The 26352-nt window shown below is 40.7% G+C and overlaps 1 protein-coding gene across 1 annotated transcript in view; it reads left to right on the plus strand.

Annotated features, from left to right (window-relative positions):
- Positions 1-6281: 6281 nt before the first annotated feature.
- Positions 6282-26352, plus strand: part of PRDX4 (peroxiredoxin 4) — a gene marked incomplete at its 5' end in the record, with an annotated part of 28655 nt that continues 8584 nt past the window's right edge. The window contains one exon of the mRNA XM_082784745.1: positions 6282-6348. Within this exon, the coding sequence (XP_082640871.1) occupies positions 6282-6348 (67 nt within the window). The remainder of the gene's footprint in view (positions 6349-26352) is intronic.

The raw sequence follows: 26352 nt of genomic DNA on the forward strand, positions 1-26352 counted from the left end.
TTTGAGTTAAACTGCTAAGGGAGAATAACTATTAAGAGTTTTTGTTCCCTGTAGCAGGGTTTTATTCTCACCTCATCTAGGGCAAGGTTCACTCTTGGAATATTTGCCAATATAGTCATCTCCCCATGTATATACAGCAAGGGAGGAAGGGAGGAAGAGAAACAGAGACAAAACGAGGTAGAGGAAAAATAAGATCATATGATGTTTTTAGACCTGACAACATGGAAGTATTTTTGTTGGAAAATCACTTTAGCTAACCTCATTTCTTTATTCATATCCCTGGTATAAATAACAATGCCAAGTGTAACACTTTTTGCTCTTAGAAGCTTATGAAGACTACAGCTATATTATACAACTGTGAGGTACCAAAATACTACTGCTCAGCTCAAAATTATCTGAGATGGAGTGAATGGTTTTGCACACATCCGCAGTCCAGTTTAGTACAAAGTGAAGTGGGTTGGATTATTTCAGCTCTGGCAGCTTGAGACAGCACTGATATTGAGGTAACAATTACCAACCCTACAGTTTGAACAGTTTCAACAAATAGCTTACATTCTGAGAGCTAGCTAAGCAACAACAGCTTCTGATCTCAAAACCTCCTGAGCCACTTGAACTCTGGATTTTACACTTGTCTGGTGATCCCGTAACAGGGCTGGGCAGCATAGCTATTCCACTACACTATATATCTTCAGCAGTAACCTATGCCTATGACCCAGGAAGATGTGTCCTGGGACCCCTGTTATACTATTTTGACAGCATTCATGGCCACTTCTCCATCCCTCTAAAGAACAGGCAGAAACATCAGCCCCCAAACCACAGAACAGCAAAGGTTCAGCGCTACCCCTCCAGCCAGCCCTCCGAGGTCTCAGCTCCCCAGACACAGGATTTCAAAGAAATCACACTGGTAGGACTTCTGCTAGCAGCTTCTGTCTCTTAAACTATCTTCTGGGAAGTTTTCCTCACCTAGAAAAGTTGATAATGTCCTTATTTCAGTAGAGAACTCATTAGTTTTCTACAAACACCCCACTGTGCGGGCAGGGAAGAGCAAAAGGAAGAATATGTATTGAGATGATGCAATGTTCTTCTTTGGCAATGCAGAAATTTTGGCACATCATAACATTCAGGAATAATAAACGCAGCTCTAGCACTTTCACTTGCTACTTGATCAATAGGCTCAACATACTCATGCATTTGAAAAGCAACCACCAAGGAGGAGAACTTTTTAAAACTACCTAATATATTCAGATATATACAGATATATACAGTTGTAAAGCAAAAAAAAAAAAAAAAAAAAAAAAAGCAAAATCTCAAGTAATATAGAGATATATATCTGTATATTCATCAAAACCACTTACAAAGCAGCAAGTAGTAGCTGTCATTTGAGTGACTTGCATCGCCTCTGCTGTAGGCAATGCTCTGTGGTCCAGCTGTACATCTCATCATGCCTGAGGACATCATTCCTCTTCACTCAGGTGAAAATCACCAGTTCCGGCAAACATGGCCTAAGGGCAGAATGGGAACATGAGGAACGTAAATGACAGCTTTCAGAAGGATTTGGCACAGCACTTCCAAATCCAAAGACATCAGTTTGGGCCAGAGTAGTTTTATATGTGAAAAGAAGTGCTAATTTCTGCCAGAATATCATTGAAGTCTGAGTGGTTATTTTATTACATTTTAATGACTGAAAATGTTGCCTCCTCAAATTTTGGGAATTATCCTTCTTGCTTCATAGGAAAAAACAATGGAGAACAATGGAGTAACCTTTATTCTTACATTAAAAAAGAGAAAACATAGTGCTATACAACTTGACTAATTTTGCTAGACTTTCAAATCTAATAATAGAATTATTCGTAATTGATTTAGTCTTTCTTAATTCCACTTAAGTTAGCTTTCTGCTTTAATTAAATCACAACATATTTTATGCCAGGAAAAAATTGGTCATTTTGAACTGCTGGTATAATTACAAAATAACACCACAATGCGCAAAAGAATCCTGAGCTCTCTAGCTATAAATAAGCATGAGTTAATTTTATGCTCCTGTTTCCCTACAATATTTACAGCATATTTGCATTGCTGATATGTTTTACGCAGCTGTTTTATAGTGTTCTGCAGACAGTGCTGCAACTCTCAGCATGCAATAATAGGAATTAAATATTTATGGTTGTGTATAACTTCAGTTCTCTCTGCAGTCTTCAGGATTCCTCTTAGAAGTCAGCAATTGTCAGCTCAGTGCCTGCACTGGCACCAGCAGTGGCTGTACTGGCACCGCCTCTCACTACAGCAAGGGCTTTCTGTAGCCCCAGCTCATCCATAATTTCAGTGAGTTTCATCCCATCTTCTTCACAGAAAAAGTTATCAAAGTGAAAAATGTTGCCCTATTTTTCAAGCCTGAGAAACACCCAGTCAGAGAGCTAAAATTTTGCTTTGATTTCATGCATCTCATTGGAGTGGAGGTTTGATTCAGTGTGGGACACGTGCAGCTCGTGCCTCTGACCAGGCCAAGTCTTCAGACTTCTCTGCACCTGACACAGAAGAAACATCCAGAGCCACAACAGGAGCAGGGCTAGAAGAGTGTCCAACCTCTTGGCAGAGCCAAAGCTGCAGCTGACAAACACAGCAGCTGAGACAAGCCTTGGTCTACTGCTGCCTTGCTCCCTGGGGAGCAGGTCTGGGTCTCACCTTTAAAACCATTCTGCAATGTTCCCGACCTTTAAGATCCTTTTCTACATAGCAGACAGAAAAGCAACTGAAGAATTTAGATAACATGGGTTGAGAAGATGGAGACAGTGACTTCAAGGAAGGACATAATCTAACTATGGGTCACTTCAAGTCCAGTTCCCAGCAATCACAGGTACAGCAGAGGACCTCTGCTCCCTTCCAGTCACAGTACTGCAGCAAGCTACAGCAAGCTCCAGGTATACAGTACTGGAAACCAAAATCCCTAAAGGCTCACATGGCTCAAGAAGCAGTTAGAAAGATCAGGATCACCACTAGGGTGAATGACAAAGGCGTCTGGGGTCATTGGCCTTGTCCTGCTAGTGGCAGGCCATCCACAGTTATCCTAGAAATTTAAAAAATAGCAGAAGAATTATACATATATAATAATTGCTGTTAACATTTCCTCAAAATGTCTGGACATTTTTATTTCTTTGTTCCCTTATCTGCTTATCTGTGCTGCTTTAAGGACAGGAACTCAAGTTGCCATTATGTCCACTGTACAAGATTGAAGGGACCTCAGTAAACCTACAGGCCCTTCTCCACAGCTTTCACCCTCTGCTGCGTAAACGATGGGGGGGTAAGCTAATAGTCATGATAATCATAGATTGAGCCCTGTTTACTTTCAATGGAACCTCTAAAGAGGGAGTTTATTTGCAGTGTTCCAAAGGACTTGTATTTCTGTATTGTCTGAACCTTTCTAAGAATAGTCCTTCATTCTCGCAAGACAGAGAATAACCTGAATTACCTGTATTTGTATTCACTCCTGTGCCTATAAGCATTTGCATCTATTCCCTTGTTTTTTCTCCTTGTTGGATTTGTTGTTTTCTTCTCAACATAAACTGTTAGGGAACTGGTAAATCATTTTACACTGGCACATGTTGTTATTTTCAACCTTGAAAGTAACTATCTAAAGAAAGAACTAAGGCAAGAAAGTCAAATATTATTGTACAGTATGTACTCTTGTATATTGTTCCTAAATATAATTTCCATTTTTATCTGGTGGAAGATAGGAAGGGGCAGCAATGACTTCTCTTAAAAATGACAAAAGCTTAACAAATTATGGAACAAGATTTATGCCTTCAAAGGCGTATTCACCCAAAATGCCCGATGTGTCTCAGGATGAGTGGAGCTGCATGCTTTCCTGTTGGGACATCAGACTGTTCCCTGAGTGCCCTTTCAGAAAGAACATACAGTTTGCAACTCATACACTCATTAAACAGAAGTGAGGATGTCCTGTTTATAACTGTGTGCATAGACATAGAAAATGATCCCTTGTGCGTAATTGCATATGCAAATATCAATCTTTGTTATGTGTGTGTTTGTATATATATATATATGTATATTTTTATTTGTATGTATACAGAGAGATACAGCTAGACACAGGTAGAACACTGCTGCCTATTCTGGTGGTAAAAATATTAAATATTTAAATGAAGTATAACTGTGCAATAACTGAACTGAAGGTGCTTGATACTGTTACATATGCATTCTACTGCATTCTACTACATCTATCTGGACATCTCTATCAGTCCAAAACCAAATCAGGTTTTAATAAACTTTACAAAATGAAAGCAACTAATTAAAGGCCAAGGAGAAAGATGTAGCTTCTTAGCTTTTAGGTTCTACCAGAGTAAGTAGCAGAGTCCCTGATCTTACATCTGAAGTCACTTAGATGCCACATAGGATATGCTGATGTAATAGTTACAGATAAAAGCTATAAGGTGAAGAAAATAATTAAACAAGTCATGAGACATTACTGCTGTACAGATACACAACACATGAGAAAAAGAAATCATGTTAGCAAGAAAAATACATGGAGGAGTCCCAGAGCTTTTCCTGTAAAATATAGAGGAAAGCAATAGTCTAAGCTTCTTGATGTAAACCTTATTTGGCAGCACAGTGGATTTTAAGACCAATGTTTCTCACATGTCAATAATGTGAGGACATTGATTTTCTTCATTAAGTCAGAGCTATAATCCATGAGACTGGTAACAAAAGAATTCATGGTACTTTGCTCAATTTTCAGCTGATTAGCATCCACTCCTACACCCCACAATAAACAATAATTTAAATGACTCATTCAACAACAGACTGAATTGCTTTTCTATGGAAAACTAAAATGTCCTTCTCTGGGGACATGCTGCCAAACTTAACCAAAAAATTTGCTTGTTCATAATCTTCTCAGCATATGACTTATTTGTCATGGTGTGGTTTCTAATGTTTAAGGTATGGCCTTCTCTGCTTCACAGCTCCCATTGCTCCCAATCCCTGTGCCCCTGCCAGTCCAAGATGAGCATTTCTCACAGAGCTGGATGTGGGCAGAAGAGGTCTCCAGGACAGCCTGTGACACAGGGCACACACAAGATATTCAAATGTACTTCATACCTGCATAAGCGGTCTTTGGTCTGACATTGTAAGTCTTTTCTTATGTTAGGTATGAGTACTGGCTATAATTTAATATCCAGAATTGAGAAAAAGAATCAGAAAATATCAGTTTTCCTAGATGCCTTTTTTTTCTTCTTTTTTTTATTCATATTCCAAGGAGTGCAAGTAACTCACTATTTTTAAGAAGTCAAGAAAGAAAAAAAGAAAAAAAAAAAAAAAAAAGATCTGTAATGTCCTTGCAAGTAAGTGAATGACATTTAGAATTTCCACTATAGAAGTTTGACTATATCTGATTGATTTTATGCTGGAGAATTTAGTTTAGGCAAGCAGCACCAGTAAAGTCTCATGCATCAAAACAAGGCAGACTTTCATGTGAGATCTCCTGAAAAACAGAATGAAGCTGTACATCTAAACCTTTCAGGTACACTTTGTATGCTCGACCACATAGGAAGCACTCTGAGAGCTACTTATATCCCCTAGAGAGGCACAGCACAGAGTGAGGCTATTAATTCCACCTGTGTGACTTCCTTTTTGCCACATACTTCTATATAAACAACAAAAATTACCTTGGGAATGAAAATACAGAATAAAAGCTGTGATAAAGGAGTTTTCAGAACTAGAGAGTTAATAGCAGGGCAGCAGCTAGCAAAGTTTACAAATTGTCTGCCATCTGGGGGAAGAAAAAAAAAAAAAAAAAAAAAAAAAAAAAGCATAAAGACATAAGGATTCTTCACCTAGCAAACTTGTGGGGAAGTAGGGTTGGCAGTGGCTGAAGAAATTGTTCAGACATCTGGTACATGTGAACAAAATCAGCCCCAGCCTCACCAGTCACTCCAGAAGGCCATGGTGAACCACAGCTCCCATCTGAGTACCAAAACATAGGTGTACTTAATCTGGAGGAGTGCCCAAGAGATTTCTGCTCACTGCACACTAAATATAAAACCCACATTCACAAACTACCAAGAAGAAATTGGACTTGAATGGACACCATCCAGAGGGACCTCGACAGACTTAAGACATGGGCCCAAGCAAACTTCATGAAGTTCAATGTGGACAAGTGCAAGGTCCCACAGCTGGGTTAGGACAATCCCAAACAGGAATACAGGCTTGGCAATGAGTGGATTGAGAGCAGCCCTGCAGTGAAGGACTTAGGGTTGCCAGTGGATAAAAGACTGAATATGAGCCAATGTATACTTGCAGCTCAGAAAACCAATCATATCCTGGGCCGCATCAGAAGAGATGAAGGTAGGTGGAGGGAAGTGATTCTCCCCTTCAACTCTGCTCTTGTGAGACCCCACCCAGATACCGCATTCAACTCTGTGGCTCCCAGCACAAGAAGGACATGGACCATGGACCAAGGACTGTTGGAGTGGGTCCAGAGGAGGGCCAGGAAGATAATCAGAGGGATGAAGCATCTCTCCTGTGAAGATAGTGTGAGAGAGTTGGGGTCGTTTAGCCTCCAGAAGAAAAAAAAAGGCTCTGGAGAGACTTTATATCAGCTTTCCAATATTTAAAGGGGGCCTACAAGAAAGATGGGGAGGGACTCTTTATCAAGGAGTGTAGTGATAGAAGACAGAACAAGGTGTAATGGTTTTAAATTAAAAGAGGGTAGATTTAGCTTAGATATAAAGAAGAAATTCTTCATGATGATGATGGTGAGGCACTGGAACAGATTGCCCAGAGAAGTTATGTTTGTCTCATCCTTGGAAACGTTCAAGGCCAGATTGGATGGAGCTTTGAACAACTTGATCTAATGGAAGGTGTCCCTGCCTTAATTTCCTTTTGTCCCTGTCCTTTTATGACAAGGTTATCCACCGTGACCAATGGAATCAAGGTGATGTAATCTTTCTGAACGGCATGGAGCTGGGACAGGGGAGGGTCAGGCTGGGTGATAGAGAAAGGTTCTTCACCCAGAGGTGCTCGGGCACTGGGACAGGCTCCCCAGGGCAGTGGTCACAGCACTGAGCCTGCCAGTGCAGGAAGTGTTTGGATAATGCTCTCAGACACATGGTCTGATTTCTGGGTGGTCCTGTGTGGAGCCAGGATTTGGACTCAATGATCCTTGTGGGTCCCTTTCAACTAGGGATATGCTACGATTCTATGATGAGGGCTCATACTAAACACATGCTTAAATCCCTATGAAGCCAATCATATTTAATCCATTGCGATGGGACAGACCTAGGCAGGGAGCATCATTGTTCATTGGAGAGTTGCTTTAAAACTTGGATTTGCATTATCATAGTGCTAGTTGTCAGTGTGATTTTAAAAAGAAAAAATAAGTCATTTTACTATTTTTATTTTGTTACAAATCCTGGAATTTGATAGACAACTTACTAACTTGTTCTGCTCAAATTCTGTTCTGTTATGTTCTTACAGTGACAGTCCAGCTACTTGCCTTAGATGACTAGACTCCAGTTAAATCTCACCATCTGAATTAATTCTCGATTTCAGACTAATTTTATCTTTTCTAATCGATGTTCTGTCATTTGAGTGCACTTTCTGACCCTGCTTATTAAGGGGAGGGTTTGATTTGAGTTTTAAATTAAAACAGCATTCTTCCCTAGGATCACATGCTGATAAAAAATGCTTTGCAAGTTTTGTGACTTTAAAAGAAAAAAAAAAAAAAAAAAACATTTTTATCTGAAGAGCACAATTATGTTTGAGGTGACCAACAAAGACAAAACAACATTCTGATAGTTTAAATACTCTACAAAGTCAACACAGTAAAAGTGGGCTTGACTGAAAAACACATCAATCAATAAAGCAACAATCATAATTTCACATCACTCAGAAAAATATGTTTACCTGTGGCTGCACTAAAGACTGAAAAATTAATTCTGCCAACTTTCAGAGAGAACTAAATGACCTTTTGCCAGAACCACCATAGCAAATGTTTAATTACTTTCTGACCTCTTGCATGATAGCAAAACCAAGAATCCCACAAGGCATGTGATTGCAGAGTCACATCAAATAGAGGTCAAGGAGAGGATCTTACATACAACCTGTTCTAGTCCCCTATATATTTATAGCTACTCTGATTGGGGTGAAAAAGAAAATAGAGCAGGATGCATGTGCTAGCTCAAATCCACGATAAGTTGTGCTACTGAATTTTGGATAAATTGCAAGTGGCAGGTCAGTTTCACTAACCAAAAAAGGAGTTATGACTGTTAAATCTCACAAAAGCACGGGCTATTATTGCCAGATCAATACATGATAAATAACAGTGTATCCCACACAGACTGTGCATCTTAAATCAACCCTGTCAAACCATGCCTGTTGAAGCAGAGCTAAAAATGACATTGACATTTTTCATGCAGTTTGAACTTCAGAGTAAATCCAAGGAGAAGTAAAGAAAGAATGGATCCTCTCAGAGAAATTACTCTTATCTAGCAACAACATTCCTGCTTCACCAGGGCTGAGGACATCTAGCTAGCAGTGTCACTCAGGCATTCCTTCCCACAGAACTGAGTCTTAATTTGAAGAGTACACAGAGCAGAAAATACAGAAGTGAATCACGACAGCCTTATACCCCATGCCTCCTGTTCATCTCCCCAGACAACTCCACTTTTGCTTTCAGCGACTAGTTTCCAAACTTTTCTGACAAGTGAGTCACTATCCATCCACCCATGTTTCTTTTGGAGAAAAGAAGCCTTACGCAATTTTTTGGTGCTGAGAAAGGCTCACCCATTGCAAGTGGGTGACAGGGAGCAGCCACCACACAGAGCTGGAGATGTGGGAGTGCTAGCCTTAACACCATGGCCACATCCCCCATTACTATGCAAAGTCCTCTTAGAAAAATGGCTGAAGGCTGTAATTAACATAATATTACCACTAACAATTATGTTATTCATCAAAAAAGGCAACTTTTCTTTTTTTCCTGAGAATTTGAAGGAATCACCTTCTTAATACCAACTTCCCTTTGAACCTCTGTGTTTAACAAATATTTTATTTCATGCCTACTTAACCCTGACTCTGGTTTCCACCTGCATTCCCTCCCCAGCTTGTCTTCTCTATTAACAATGTGTTTCTGTTTAACATCATTTAAAAATTACAGTTTTAGGTCAGTACATGTAAATGTGTTCTGTTGAAAAACAAATAAATAGGATTAAGCATATTTGAAATTTCTCTGCTAAATATCATCTGAACTGAAATACACCTCCAAGGATTTCAAAGCTGCTGTAGCTCTTTGTCATATTATATTGATATTAGCCCTATTAGCTAGCTAAAGATTTTTCTTTTTTTGAGAGTGTGAGCCCTTTTTTTTTGCTCTCTATTTTCTCAGACACAAAATTCTTATTGTTTTAACAACCACTTGTTTTTTTTTTCTGGAAGACATCTCTTCTGGGTAGACTTTCTGGAAACACCAGCAATAATTTCTGACCTATTATGGGTAAATCAGCAGCATTAAATGATCTTCAAAGCACTTCTGAGGATGGTGCAAGCTGTATATAAACTGCTACAGTTATTGACAGTTATCTACCTTCTGGTGTCATTACACAGAACAGCCTAATATACATAATCACAGTAATTATGCAGAGTACAGCACAAACAAAAACAAAATGATATGCTGCTTCACACTGCCACTCTTTCAAACCAAATTCATTTTCACATTTACAGTATTGCAAATATGGACAACATTATTAAAGCAAAATTTGAACACAATTATGAGTACCAACTCCACATTAGATTTGTGTTTTCCATCTTCAGTAAGTTGTAGCTATTTTGATGCATTTTTGTTGGCACATTAAACAAATGAAAGTCCAAAAACCTGTAAGTCTATCCACTTTTCTGGCAGCAGTATCTCTGAAAGTTAAACATTAAAAAATCTGTAATCACCTACTGCCTTCAAGCTAGCATTCCCTGATTTATATAGCACAAGGAGCTGGAATTACAACACAATTAATTAATTAATTAATTAATAGAAAATCCTGACACCAAGTCCAAAAATCTGGTCCAAAATCTCATATGTAGGTTGAAGAGGAAAAATAAAGGATGGCCCAGTCTAAAGCCTCTAAGGGAAAAAGTTTGATACTTTTTGATTTGGATACTAGCACTTTCACAAGTGGTTTCATCTATTCAGGCTTATGACATTTGAGTATGTAAAGGGGGAGAAAGAAGGATCATTACAAGCAAGATCCAGAGGAAAACAAAACTCTGAATATTTTGTTAAAGGACTAAATTAGTTGAATGTTTATGCACACTGACCCATGCTAATGATGTCCTCCTTCACACCAAGTGGGTGCCCTGGTGGGAATTCAAACCAAGACCACCAAGAGATGTAGACTAAGGGAGAGTCAGCTAATGTGAGAATAAACCTGTTTAGTCTCCTCGTGGGTCAACAGGACCCAAGGGTGATGTTCAGGTAACCCAAAATGATCAAGCACAGGAAAGACCTTGGCACCAGAAGCCAGATTCCTTCAGCCCCTGTCATGAAGGTTTCCAGTCCCAAAGACCTGCATGAGCAGAAAAACACAGTTTCTCCCTGGACCTTCCTTTAATCAGCTTCAGTTCTTAGTTTAAGAGTAAAAACTAAAATGCTAACATTTCTTAGGGAAATAAGGCCATGAAACAACGCTGGCTTGGTGTATACATCTGTGCCTGTTTGTCTTTCATTTCAGTGTCTCTTTCCTAACCTTTTGTGAGCCTGTTGGCCAATTTTCTTCTAATACGACAGGCAAGAAGTCTCAAAGACATTAAGTTCCTACACATTTCCGGAAAATAGGGTGTGGGTAGAAGAGAAAGACCTCATTAATGCTGCCTGCGAGGGAAAGGCTGTCGGGCAAACTCCCACCTTTTTAGGAACCAGGTTGCAAATGAGAGAGAAAACAACAAGCAGTAATGAGTATCTCAAGTGTGGAAAAAGCTTCACTGAGTGCTTGTACCTTAGTAGGCTGCAGAGGATCCAAACACAAAACCCCAAGCTGTAGGAATCCAAACTTCCTTTTCAATCTGTTTTCGACATTCGGTCTTATCATTTGGGATAATTCAATCTCATTTAGTTGCAGGACCAGAAATGAGAAAGGGACCAGATATGTCTGTTTGGGGTCCAAGTGTGCACATCTGTGAGCTCACATAAGCTTCATGCAGGAAGAAAATGCCCCAAATAAAATAAAAAATTACTCAAATACAATAGATGTCCAGAGGCTGGGAAATTGCTTTCTATAATTGCTGACAATTGATGGCCATCGATAAAACTGATGGAGTGCTGGTTGTTGAGTGAATCCTGCTCAGGAGTGCATTATATGGACAGTGCAACAGCTTACAGGAAAGGAAGTGTCTGATTTCCACAAAACAACTTAAACAAAGATGAAAGCTTTATGGTCAGAGTCGAAGTTGTGGCTTGCATATTAGATAAATATCTTGCTTCTGTGTATCTAGCTGACTAGAGCAACTTTGATGAAATTATGTATTTATGGTTTAGAGTCAAACAGTAGCCAATTCTTCACAAACTTCTTCACCATGAGCGTGGTTTTGATTATTTTTATTATTTTTATTTTGTCAGCAGGTTTCATTCTGTGTAGTTTGTGACTAGTTTTCCACCAGGTGCAGATATTCAGGTCCTCACTTTCCTTGGCAGAAAATCTCCCACAACTCCCCTGAAGTGCAAGTCTCAGTTCTTCACTCCTAATATACTCTGACAATAAAAAGGTCTTCAAGTTGTCACCTAGAAGTTATGGCAACTGCTTGAAGACAATGTCTGAATCTAGCTTTTCAAACACCTATTTTTTCATCTTAACATTTGTTTTAACCATAATTTCTGAAGAAACAAAATATAAAAGATAATAAGGTTTTAAGTATGAAGTATGACATTTTTGTTTATTTTTTAAATTGAAATATTTTCAAAAATATTTCCATTTCAAAAGAAAAATTCCTGATGCACATACTGGGTAAAGAAAATGCACTACATAGAATATTTTCAGCTTCTGTCTTAGAGTCATGATATTTAATTTTTGCATCCTTTTCTTTTTTTTTCCCTAGGAGTGTTGTGTCCATTTTACTTCATCCTGCGATGTTACTAGAATTAATTAATTTTATGCTTAGATCAAACCACCTCCCTAATAGGTTCACTTATTCTTTTGGCCGTGCTGACAACACTCAATGGAGCACAACACTGAAACTGTTGAGCCAGCACATGCAAACCTGCAAATACATATGAGAGGTCAGTTCAGCTTCAAAAAAAAAAAAACAAAAAAAAAAAAAAAAAAAATCAGCCACAACTGCACCAGAGCTAAAAAGTCTGGCCTTTAAGCAGGTATAGCCAGGTGAGGTGAAATATAGGGTAGCCACTTATGGCCACGGGCTAAGCTTTCACAGTTTGCATGGCAGGCTGGTTGATAAATCTGGAATTACAGTGACTCCCCAGGAGGAAGGCTGCATGCAAGCTGCATGGGGCTTTGATTGTTCAGAAAAAGGGCAAAATGTTAAGGATCTCAAGGAGCCCATGTTGACTCGGTAAAGTGAACCTTTTTGCAGTCACCTTTTACTAACTCTGCAGAACACCAGGGCTCTGTTCTCTGCTCCTGTTCTCACAAGAAGGTCCTAACCTCTGAGTAAAAAATGTATTCAAAGTTTACAAAATCACAGGTTGGTTGAAGTTGGAAGGCAGCTCATGTGGTCCAATCCCCTGCTCAGAATATGTTTACCAGCCTTTTAGCAGAAAGGCACAAGTTTTGCCTATAGGTATCTTTTCCAATAAAGTTCAATGTTAAAAGAAGCAATACTTCTAAAAAACCTATATCAACTGGTTTAATAAAATATACTCTCTCTCCCTAAAATTTCACATCTTTTATTTGACCGAAGTGTTTGCTACTGGTACTACTGCTGTTGCTACTATAAAAATTCAATCTTCTTACATAGGCTTTAAGAGTAGGTTTTATGGATTCTTCACCAGTAGTTAAGAACTCTTGACTCTTACCTCTGTGTACTTGAATAAATTGCCTCATATATTTTGTTAAATTGTTATTAATCATATTTATTACCTGAAGATTTAATCCGTCACTTGAGAGTCTCATACAGAGAGTAAGGAGGTATACAGTACTGGAGGGGCACATCTCTGAGTTGTCTACCTTTTCCAAGATACCAAAGGCAAGATCTCTACCCATACAGCTACCCCACTTCACAGCAGGTAGTGATCTCCCTTTAATACCTGAAAAGCATTTCTTATTTAACAATGGCAGATAATTAAATAATCAGAGAAGCATATGCCTATGGAGACCACTCAGTCCCAGGCACAACTGTAATGTTTTTTTTCCCCTCTAATTAGTATTGAAGCCGATTTCCTCCTTAACTCTTTATCTTACCATGCATTTGAATTTCTCAGAAGTGTTCACTTTGACTCTAAGAAAAGCAGTGTTTCAAACACTTCCACCTCTGCTGATGCCTGGATTAGCACTCCTCCTGGAGCAAAGTGTTTCACAGAATGGCTCTGCTTTGCAGGATGTGGCACCCTGTATTTGTGCGAATCAATCCAGGCAATTTCAGGGTCACTTTTAGCAAAGGAAAGCCTGCCTGTTAAGACCAGATAAGAATGAGGTCATTGATTTATTTTTTCCTCATTATCTGGCAAGGTTTCAGTTGAAGCCTAAACCCATTATCTCTGTGGAAATACAAACATGAGTTGGTCCCTTGAAGCAAGTTAATTTAGTTTGAAAACAGTTAGGGAGTTACCTTCTGAATTCAATTAGCTAATAACTCCTGATGGATATGGGTCATAGCAGATCAAGGCATCGTGCTGGTTCAAGCTGAATGCAATTCCAGGTGATATCAGAGAAGCACATTTCCCTTTTACACCAAACCATGGCTGCAGCTTCCAGCCACCGTCTCCAAGTTCTCCATCAATAAAAGAGACAAATTCATGTCAGGGAGGAACACCCTGGGGACAAGAACAGCTGCAGTGCCTTTAAGCCACGACTCCCCCAAAGCTTTCCCTTTGTGCAGGGAGGAAATCAGCAGGGGAAGGACTTGCCCTTTCCAGCCAGGCTGAACAAGGCCACACTGCTCCCTCACAGTAATTAAATTGCATGGATGTTAAAATCCAACCACCACCACCACCACAGCCCAAGGTGGGATCCATTTTCTATTCCCAGGCAGCACACACTCCCTGTTTGCCTGTGTTTCTAAAGGAAAAGCAACATTCCTTCGTGGGCCAGCAGTCCTGTTTCAAGCTGGGCTGGGAAAATGCTTCCAGTTTAACGGCCAGGTTAGGAAATAACACCACAACAGAAACCCTGACAGGCTGGCGTACGCTGTAAAACCTCCTGGTATCGCTGTAATGAAGGGGAAGCAAATGGTGCAAGGGCAGCACATTGTGACTGTTCCCTGAAGGAAATGCAGGGCTATGGCAAGCTAAGTGCAGCTCCCTCCCACAGAAACTATTTTTCATGTTACATGAAAGCAAATTTCTTCCTATTTCTTCCCAATATTACCTCAGGACATTAGCTGGATTATAATTCTTGTGTGTTTCCAAACTGATTTCCACCTTAATTTCGTTTTGAGCACCTGATTAAATTTACCCTCCCTGAAGAAACAGACATTCAATTTAACTCCAGCTTGACGTTACCGTCACGCTGAAATACAGTGCTCACGGTTGTGCTTTTAGTTACAGAGCAATTTTGTCACTGGTTTGAAGAGGCAGTCCCCAACCACAGCTTGTTGCTGTGCAGAGGCTCAGAAAGCAATCAGAGCAATACCACATACAGCGCAAAAAAGGGGAGCCAGCCATCTCTCTTCAGGGAGCTACAACGCGCTGAGTTACAGGCCGAGGGAGGCCGTGTGTCATGCTTGCCCAGCACACTTTACCTTTCCCAAATTACTCTTTTCATCCCACCAAGATGCGCCGTGGGACCACGTGCAAGGTGCTGCACCAGTGTTCATTTTGTTTCCTCATCCTTTGGGGACCTGAATTCAACACCCAAAAGCATGGGGCTCTTTTTTTCATCAGAGCAGTCCTCAGGGCTCTCCCTCTTTCACGTGGCTGGATCAATGTTAGCTACTTTCTGCTCTGGGACTCTGAGGGGAAATCCAGGCTACATCTACATTATATCAGTACAGAACTCATGGGTCTCTGGGGTATTTCACATGCCTTTCTCCCAGGCTGACCCCTCATTAAAAAAAAAAAAAAAAAAAAAAAAAAAAAAAAAAATTTACTCAGAAGAATTATATCGGATCAGACTGAAGGCCCATTTTTGGTCCAGTGTCCTGCTGCTGACAGGAGCCAGTAGCAGATGCTAAGGGAAATAATCTTTTAAAAAGAGTCATTGTGCAGGCCTTTTCCCTGCTCTGTGCCCAGCAGCCAGCCACCCAGGGGACTCCTGCAGCAGAGACATCATCTCTGTGCTGCATAGCCCTGGATGGCTTTATTTTTCCTTTTACTTTGGTCACTTTTGAGCCCGTCCAAACCCTTGACACCCACAGGACGCTGTGAGGATGGTTCCAGCATAATCGCACATCATGAGGAAAATGTTTACTGTTGTTTGCTAAACTGCAACCCAATAATTTTACGTGATGTCCCTCATTCTTGTTCTCTGAGAAACACAAATAATCATCTGCTACTTATTTTCCCTGTGCCACTCATGATTTCAAACATGGCCATCACATGCCTTTCTACCTTCTCTTTTTCCCTCTGAGGAATCTATTTAATCAGTCTCAATGCAGAAGCCACTCCATATTTCTGCAAATACTTGTCAGCTTCCCCTGTTCCTTTATGGCTCAACTCTGTGCTTTCTTAGACAGGGAGACCAGAACTGCCTGCAGTAATCAAGAGGTGACTGCACAACAAAATGATTTTGTTTTCTATGTCTTTCCTAGTAATTTCTGACAATCTGTTTGCTGTTTTGAACATCGCTCTGCCCAAGCCAACATTTCTTAGAATCACTCCTAGCCAATCTGAGCTCTGTTTCCTGAGAGGCAACGGGTAATTTAAAGCCCATCTTCAGCAATGTACAGTTGGGTTGATTCTGTCCCGCGTTTGTTATTTTGTACTTGTTGGCTCTGATTGCATGCTGCCATTTCACTGCAATGTCACTTGGTGTTGTGAGATTTTTCTACATTTTGTAAGGCAGATTTTTATTTTTCCTACTGTTAATAACTTAAAGAAACAGTTAGTGCATCACTATTTAGGACGTTTTCCTGGCCACTAATAAGTATGCCGGACATCACAGATCTTAGCACAGACCCCTATGGTATTTCATATGCTACATTCTCCTACTGAAGTAGCCGCCCACCTATTCCCACCCTTCCCATCCCCTTCTTAGCTACTGATCAGTCCCAGAGGGGATCTTTCCTTTCATCCTATAGAAATGTTGCTTCTTCAGGACCTTCAGGATCTTTCCTGAAGTCCCTTTAAAAACTGGTGTCAAATTGCCATTTTCATTTTCTGTGGTCCTTCAGTACACAGGATTTATGCGAAGGGGATGTGTATGCCTTTCTCCTTAGCTATGGCAAGTTGGCTTTCACTCCATTTGCAACTCTTGTGGATTGCCCATTGATGAAAAGTTTGAACCCACACAGCTGCACTGACCCTTCCCTTGATGATTCTGGGTTCATCATCTTATTGTTATGGTTACTCATCTAAAGCCTGAGATGTTAAACAAATGAATGCCAGCGACAGACTTCTTCTAATAGCATCCAGTCATTTGGCAACAGATCTGGTAGTTATTCCAAATTAATCTGGTTATTCCAAACAAGATTTAACTTTGCAAACATACTTCAGTGCTTTCTAATTTTGCTTGTTTTTATGTTAACAGGCTTGTTTTTACCTTAGCCCTTTTCTGATTTTTCACTTAATGCCTTGAAATATATAAACGTACCAGTTTCAGTGACAAAGCAACTCACCTCCTCAGAATATGGCACAAGTCCTTAGAGCTTTATACATACAATAAATTAAAAAACATCGGGATCTTAGACACTGTTTTGCGTGTATGAAATGCTATCTGTAAAAGAATTCAATCACAAAATTCATTACAAAATGTGACAAGTGGCCCGAAACCTCCAGTCCTAGCTGCAGTATAGTGTATACCGAATTTTATGAAGTGGTGTAAAGAGAAAATTGTTTCCAGAAGGCATCAGACAGATAAGACAGTAAAGATAAAGACTTCCAGACAACAAGCTGGAAAACAGATCACACAGTGATGCCCAAAAATACGCCAGTATAATCAGGTTAGCAATGTTCCAGTTAGCTCTGAGCAGGTAGGTGTGTATCCATGCATGTGACGTAAGACTGGACATTAAAAATGTTCTTGCCTCTGAAAGCAGATCTTATGAAGCATGTTAACATTAATAGATAGTTCTCCACTGATGAGGAAAAAGCTACCAGTGGAAGAAAACTAATGAATTGGAGTTTTGTCACTGACACCCGTGCCTGTGTGTGTACAAGGACGTAAGGATGGACACAGAGCACATGGAGTGCTATAGAAACACATGCATTGAGCTTTGCAGCTCACACATCTTTTAAAATTGAAATGTGAAACAGGTACGCTGGTGCTACTTTCTCCTTGGGAAACGCATTCAAACGATTCATTTCAGATGAAATGCTTTTTGGATGGGGCCGTTTATGTCACTGGAGCTACAGCAAGTGCCACTAGTCAATAACTAGTATCATTTACTGCAAAATTTAGTGTACAAAAATACCTCCCTCCACAGCACTCCAGCAGCCAGGAGGACACATGCATAACAAATATTTCAGTACTTAGCACTCATAAAGAAAGGAAAACCCAGCCGCGTTAGATCCCAAACTCAACCACATTTGGACAATCACTGCACAGAAGCACAGTGTGAATGAACGGTTTCCAGCTAATTAAAACCTAACAGCCACAGCAATGTTTCCAGCCCAGCACGTCTCACTAATGTTTCCTCTTTTTTTTCTCCATTAATGTTCATTTCATGTAATATTTCAGCGGTGTTTGTGTCTCTTGGTGCAGTGTAAGTCCTGATGCCCAGAGCTAGGCCAGTTTCCTTGCATTCATCTTTCATGCCAAGCAGCTGCATCCAGCACTTGTGTACAGCCACAGTGGAGGGCCACAGGCCAACTCTGACCCATGGCAAAAAGAAGACACTCCTCAATCCATCCCTGTTACCATTTCAACCCCCCCAACTTTTTAGCATTGGATTTGGCAATGCTGCACAGAAGACTCAACACTGCCTTTCTTCCAGGTAGCTCTTACAGCTGAGGTGGATTTTTTTGTTATATTGCAAGTTTGTCTTTGTGATGGGACAAAGATACATCTGCAAAATTCCAGGAAACCGGTTGCCTGACAGGTTTGGGGCTTTTCTGTGCCATTGGGGATGAGAGAGCGGGGGCGGTTTCTATCAATTTATTTCCTCTGCTGCTGTGCCGAGAAGCATATCGCCACCGCTGAGCAAACCTCACGCTGCTGACTTGTGAGAGCAGCACCGGCACCGACAGCAGGCTTCAAACCACAGAGTTTCAGGCTAAAAGCAAAAATCCTAGCAGCTTCTGAAAAACAGCCAGCCTCTGTGGCTGCAGACAGAGCAGATTTGCTTTTTTTTTTTTTTGAGGGGGTGCAGAAGGAGGTAGCACACTTACTGACCTCTACGTATCCTGTCACCTGCATCTTCTGTTGGCTCTTTATTCCTCATTTTTCAAAAAATCACCCATCCAGCATTAAAACAGGTCTAGGTAGTGTGTCCACTAAGTGACGTTGGGAGGAGGGATGTACTCTGGGCTACTGGTGACAGTTTTTTCCCACCACCACCCCCCTGATAACCACCCTGCAGCTCTCCCAGCATTATCAGAAGCGCCCAGGAGCACCGAGATGAGAAACGTGGATGTGCTGAAGCACGAAACGGCGTGGGATTGCAATGAGCTGCTGATCCTTAACAAATAATTTGGTAAACACAAACAGCCGTTCCCTATGGTGACCTGTTCTCGCACGCCCCGCAGAGCTGTGTGCCAGGTGCGGGAGCAGGCGACTTGCACGGCGCGCTGCTGCTACCTGCAGACAAAACCCATGGCACCGCCAAGCCTGCTCACCACAGCTGGTTCTGACTTTTCCAGTAAGTAAACTGGCCTTAGAGGTAAAAGAAATTGAATCACAAAAGAGGCGATTTGGGGCATTTTTGATGGGGCAGTTCTTAACTTATTCATTGCTGAGCAGCCATATGTTCCAGTCTGCTTGTAATATGGCTACAGGCTCACCAAGAATAAAAGCGTGGTATCAGCCCTCTGTGAAACAGCAGCACATGTTGCAAACGACGTTGAAGACTGTTTTCCTACAGGAAGATCAAGAGATATGGAACCTGACTTTTTGGTGTGTTTTTTCTTTTTTTTTTTGTAAGTGCTGCCTGTCTTGTTTCCATTAAAAATACCATCTGGCAGGAATCTAATCTCAGAAATCAACACCCAGGTCTAAGAGAGGAACTCTGCCCCCAAAACTATTCTGTGTTATCAACTTCTTTAACTGGGAACTTCAGCTCACTCAGCCAACTTTTAATAAGCATTTCAAAGCATACGCCTGAGGAGAAATTCCATTTAACAGCTAGCAGTGCAGCAGGTCAACACTGCTTTTTATTTCTCTTACCAATGCCAGCCATCTTAAAGATCTTTGAAGGTTTTGCAGTTTTAAAATCTTTTTTTTTTTTTAAAACAGGGTGTGTTTAACGCTGCCTCCCACATGGTGAACAGCACAGATGGGATGAATTCTGACAAGAGGGCTGCAGCTCCACAGTCACCCTGCCCTGCCCGTACCCGTACCCGTTTTGGGGTGGTTTTGCTGTTCCTGAAAGCATGGGGAGCACCCCTATGCATCAACAAGAACTGTGTGCATGCTTAACAGCTGGAAGCAGAGATGCGATTTTATTTTCATATTACAGCATGACCAAATCCACTTTTTTACCACTTTAACACTCTAGGTTCCATACAGAAGAAAGTGGTCACGGTATTTTGGCTTTTACCCTTTTAATTTCAGTAGTTATGTTGCACACCATGCTTTACCATACCCTTTAAAGAAGAGAGCAGCAGATACAAGCAAATCAGCTGCACACGACCACAGAAATTTTAGTCTCTTCTAAAAGTTTTCCTCCATTTTTTGATTCTGTAGTGGTGAGTAAGATCGTAGGGTATAAGCATACAAATGCATTGCACACAAGCAGTATATTTTAAGCGTAGCATCTTGAACACATCTATTATCTTGAAATCCCTATGCTTTTAGTTAAAGAGTTCATAAACCTGCAAACTTGTCTAAATTTTTATGAATAATGTTCTTCAGAAGAAAAAGTAAGCGAACAATAATACACAAAGCTTTTAGATGGTAATTCATCATGGGTTTTGCTGTTATGTTTGTTTGTTTTTTTCTTTTCCCCTAAATTATGGGAAAACAACAGCACTCTTTAAAGTTTAGATGTGGTAGATCAAATATGGGCTCTTGCCCAGAGCCATGGCTTCTCAAGGTCCCGTGTGAAGCTGATAGCCCAAAGCAGAGAAGGAGCTTTGGCTCACGAAGTGGTGAGGTTTGTGTTGACTTAAATCCATGTACAGTTCACCACCAATACAGCTTAAATGCTAAATTAAACTGTGAAAAATACATGAGGTAATGGAAAGAGATTCAAGAGTGATACCTATAGTATATTATGTCTATTTCATTTCCAACTACAAAATTTTGCTTTGCAAGGAAATGTCTAGGTCCTTGCACTACACCAAGTTGACATGTTCAAAGAGTTGAACCTCTGAAATATATGCAGAATTGAATTGGAACAGATGAGGATATTGCCATAAAAAAATGGTAATGTCTTAATTTAGTTATAGTAATTCTAAATGGAGCAAAGAGATTTCTGAAACAGCAAAAAAGAATGAAGGTTCAATATGTTCGGCTTAGTTAAAGTAGAGATTATACTTTTCTGGACTTCTGCTTAAACTCTCAGAAAAAAAAAAAATGTATGTAGCTAGCAAAAAGGAAGTAGAAACAAAAATCAATTTCAGTACTGCATAGTGACTGGGTTAAAAGTTATCTTCTGTAACTTGTTTCCACCTCTTTCACCAAGAGTCTTATGGCTAGTTTTTGTCTCACTTCATCCTCCTTTAAAGTCTTTAAAATCTTTAAAGACTACTTTAGTCTTCCAATTTCTTTCCTCTTAAGAGACATATTAGAGAAAACTTCCCACTGAAAAATTATACAAGGTTGATTACCTTTATTGTTCACAGAAATTGGGGTAGCTGTTAAGTATTGAATATATCTTTTCATCTTGCATTTCCTACACTTGTGGGTTTCATAATTTAAAAACCAAAACAAAACAAAAGCTTCTGGTACCAGATCCCCAGGTTTTAGAACATGATGGGCACTTGCAGTATGCACTCCAGTTGTTTTAATCGGTATAACAACATCTTACTGCCACCTAGTGGGCAATGTAAAAGCGACCAACACACTAAGGTGAGTGAATATATCTGGTGAAAAGCGATTTTACTCTTTCACGTGTCCAAAGAAAAGAGAAAGAAACCCTAGACATTGAATGGTGCTAGGTTTATAATATGAAAAGGTTTAGCTTTGCAACCAAGGAGAGAGAAGAGAAGGAAGCAGGAAGGAGTAAGAAGAGGAGGTGGGAATTCTTAAAGACCGTTCATTATCCCTGTATCGTGGAAATGACGCCTCCTCTTCTCTGGAATGCCTTGATGTGCTCCACGCCTTGGGCAGCAGGGTCTACCTTTTCAACCATTTCATTTTCCTCCACTTAGCCCAAATGAGAAGTACGCAGTACACCCATAATGTTAAACACAGCTTTAGTGACCACCCACACAAGAGCCATAGACAAGTGTGAACAACCATCAGTGACCTCTGTCTCTGTTCTGGTCTGAGAGGAGCTGGATTTGGGTTTCTACAGGGTGTCTTTCCATCTGTAAGGCTGCTTTGGCAAGCCCCTGTGAGGGCGGGAACACTTCTTGTCTTCTTGTCTGAACTGAGGAGCCAAATTTTCCCCATTTTTCCGGAGGCAGACTGAGCTAGGGGCTTGGGCAAGAATGAGCTAACCTAAGTGCAGACCTCAGGAGGCAGTACCAAAGTCAGGACCCCAAGGGAAAATCCCTACAAACCAATACGAACAACGCTGGCAGGGATCACTGAACTTGACACAGCCGGGGTTATCACTCTGTGGGTCAAGGGCTCCCTGGTCAGCAGCACTGCACAAAGTTAGTTGGGCTGGTTTTGCTCACAGGCTGCCAGCTGTGATGGCTTGGGGCAGGTCTTGATGTTCAGCATTTCTGTTCAGGTGTGGTACCTCAACTCTCCTGGGCAGAACAACAACTTTTAGAGGATGGCATACGCCTAGCAGATCCTGTTCAGTGCTGTTTTTCTCTGTCCTCACTGGTTGGTACAACTGTCCAAAAATTACAGTAATGATCAGAGAAATTTTGAGCACTTTCTTTTAATAATTGTTTTTTAATGCAGTGAGAATAGAAATACAAAGTAAACACATTTACCCACCTCCAGGTGACAGCCAAAGGAGAACTGATAGGGCCCTGCAGGGATGGCATTATTTATTAGGTCAAGGAGACAGCTTTGCAGAACTTGTTTGTTTTCAACACTCTGTAGATTCTGTCATCACTTACACAGGCAAAAGAAAGGTTTGACCGGATGGTGCTTTAGCAACTGTATTCCCACATCTCACCATGACTAGAAGCATCAAGTTGAGCGCTCTGTTTTGTCATGCTCAGTCAAACACATTAATGACATGTTCAGTCCTGTTACTATCACAGGAACCCCGCAGGGTGTCTGACATTGATACCGTGAGGAAACAGAGCTGGCCTCAGTCCACTCACAAGGAGGAGAAAGGGAAAGAAGTTAAACGCAACTTTCCAGTGGGTGGTGTGTTTGCAGAGGAAAAATATCACTTCATCCCCAAACACTGGCATATGCCCCAAAGGTAAGCTGCAGGAGTGAGTATACCTGTTACACCTCTACACTACCTAATGGTGGACTTCACGAAGCTTCAGTTCATATTTAACCAGCATATTGCTTCAGCAGTGACAGTATTAGCTTCAGCTGGAAGTCAGAATGAACCTCCCGTAGAGACAAACACCACCACCAGCCTGACAGGATCCTCAGGGACACTCAGCAGTCAGCAGACACACAGCTAGCCCCACTACTCTAGCCTTAACAAGAGCCAACAAGGAAAAGGCTTCTCTAATTGGTAGTATTAATTGTGGTCATTCTGATCCAGTAACACTTACAGCACAGATGTTTTCCACCATCCTTTCTCCAACAAAGTCTTCTATGCTATAGAGTTTCTGTCATCCATGACAAGCAATACAATATATTTGTTAAAATATCCTTGAGGAGGATAAACCATGAGGAGAATAAAACCAGCTGTGAGTTTCACCAGCACAATACTGAACATCTGCGGCATCTGTTCCAGGAAATGGTGACAGGCATCTTGCTACAGCATGCTATGCTAATTTTTCCAAGATATTCTTATATTAGGTCATTTAAATGTACAGACAGAACCTGTATAACCATTTCTAAGCTATGTCAGTATCCTAAATCACTCCCTGTTTCTGTAACTTAAATGCCATGGTGGCAACGACACCCTGCCACAAACAGGCACTTGCCCAAACTGAATCATACCTGAGGGGTTGAATATGGCATGGCTTGCAATAACACAGCCTTTAATGCAGCTAAGGAAAGGAAGGATTTATAGGTTTTCACTCTGGACATGGTAAACCCTACCAACTTCAGAAGAGCTGTACAAATGGATGATGTTCAGCACAGTGATGAATGTAGCCAGGTATTTCTCTTACTTCATATTAACAGCATAACTTAATTCCATGAATTTAAGCACAAAAATCAGTCTTTGGTTTAAGTATTTCACCACTGGAAAAAGAATGGTGCTTGTGTTCTCCATTTGCACACTGAAGATTGATATATATTTGCATTTCATTGTGGATTCCATCTACAACATTTTTCATTTTTAATTATGTCCAGAAATCTTGATAGTGCAGCAGAAGCCAGAAAGTCTTTCTTGCTGCTCTTTTGAATTCTTTTTAATGCCTACACACACATAATCACATATGAACTTCAAATTAGTGCTATTTAACATTATATTCTGCAGATAAAACCCATTGTCCTTCAGCACTTCCATCCCTCATAAGTGGCCTGATTCTTTTCTATGTTGCTGCATTGATTTTATTGGTTTTCTCCTTCATTTATTCGTATTTTGGAAGATCTGCAGGATGTTAACATTATGAGAAATGCATACCTCTCAACCTCTCTTCTTTTTTTTTTTCAACTTTACAGTATGACTACTCTTCAAATCATTACTCTTTCTTATGGCTCAAAACACCAGAAAAAAAGAGAAGAGTGGGACAACCACAATAATTTTCTCTGTGCACGCATGAAGGCCATGACTGTCACTTTCCTTACAAGCAGTGAGATTTAGGAAAGTTTGGCTTTAAATTCAGTAGAAGTAGAGATGGATCATGTAAGGCAGTACTCTCTCACCACATTTTAGCAACTTTAACCATAAGGTCACCTGAACCCGAAATCAGTGGGAGTACAAGGACTCTTCATGCACTTTTATCCACCAGGCCCAGAGCGCATAACACTTTGCACAAGCCAATGGGTTTTGTCCATCTTCGCTTTAATGACTTGTCCCTGATAGAGGAGGAAAGACAAACTTAAATGGCAGCATTTAACTGAAGATCAGACTTTATCCTGCTTCCAACATATTTGAAAGTATAATCAGAGACTGGCCACTATCAACTCACTGTGAAAAAACAAGACAAGAGGACTTCATGTGTCATCAATTCCAGTTCCCCTGCAGGTAGACATTTAATAAAACTTCTTTTAATTTGCTCACGCATACTGATCAAGCCCTATAGCTGTGTAGGTATTTTGCTTCCATACCTGTCAGAAGGTTGTTCCAGAAGCTTCTTTGACTCATCCTTGGTAACCTTCAGTCTCTGGAGCTGGGCAAATATGCCTGAGTATGATTATTCCTGTGACAACATCAGTGTGAATGTCATTTTATTTGCATGATCCCTAACCTGTAGAACAAAGAATGGAACTGAAAGGCAAACATGCTAAGATGTGGAAAGAAAACAAACTCCTGGAAAGGAGTATGAAGTTTGGGAGAAGGGAACACTAAGATCACACGTCAAGAAGTCCAAGCATGCCTGTAGAGTCATGTTTCTCCCACTTCCTTTAAATTATTTTCATGAACTATCTTTTCAAAGTGTGGTTTCTGTTTTAGTAAAGCCAGAAAAATAGTAAGATGTGTTCAAGACAAAATATGTTATGACAGGTGCATTGCTAATTCCTTCCTTTACAGAGGCCTGTATTCTTTGAAAACATTCCTCAGTTGTTTTAGCTCTACACTTTAATGTCCCAGAAAGTTACATCCCGATATGTTCTGTATCGTTTTTAAAAGCAAAAAATGGTACTGCCCATTCTGGCACAGGTACTGCACCATCCTGAAAGTACATCTAACACAGATCACCTGCAGAGATAGGAGGTGATGCAGATGTTCCTCTGTCAAAGCCTGAACTACCGGTTTCTCCAGAGGATGGCATCCACTGAGCTCCAAGTGCAAAAGATTGATGGCGCCCCCACTTTGGATGAGGCATGCCTTCAGCTTCTCTCATCTTCACTTTCATGGACACTGGTTACAATTTAACTCTCAGACCTGAACCGTCTCAAATAGATGTACCTGGCAAAGCCCTGTTCAGCCAGATGCTGTGCTGCAAAACCTTTCCTACAGCTTGTCACAGTTTACTTATGGTCCTCAATTTTTTTGCTCCCTGCTGAATTACCCTCGAGGTATGCTTACATGTGACATATGCAGCTACTCTGATATATGAACCGCATTTTACTCGGCACTGAGCAAATGGTCTCCCATGAGGCAAACAAACTGGCCTTAAGAGGCACGTTGCAAGCCTCGGTTGTGTTTAACCACGTTCTTCATGCAGCCGGCACCTGCATGACATGGGGCTCGTTCACAAATTGATGCCTATATGGCAGCTGTTCGAGATCCTTGACCTAACACCGTATGTTCGCATGCGTTTAGTTCATCTGATAGGGTAGAAAACAAAAGCTCGGGTCAGCGTAGATGGATGGATATAACCACATATGACGAAATGCCCACAGAACCCACACTGCCGCAGATACGAGATAAGAGATGGGAGAAAGCTTGCTGCAGCCCCCCCCCCCCCCCCCCCTGCAATCACGCACGGGACTACATACACACTCTTTTTTCGCATTTTCCTTTATTCTTTCCCTCAGGAGAGGCACAGCACCGACCCCTTCCCCC

The sequence above is a fragment of the Aythya marila genome (genome assembly GCF_965140915.1).
Source record: "Aythya marila genome assembly, chromosome: 1".
NCBI lineage: Eukaryota > Metazoa > Chordata > Aves > Anseriformes > Anatidae > Aythya > Aythya marila.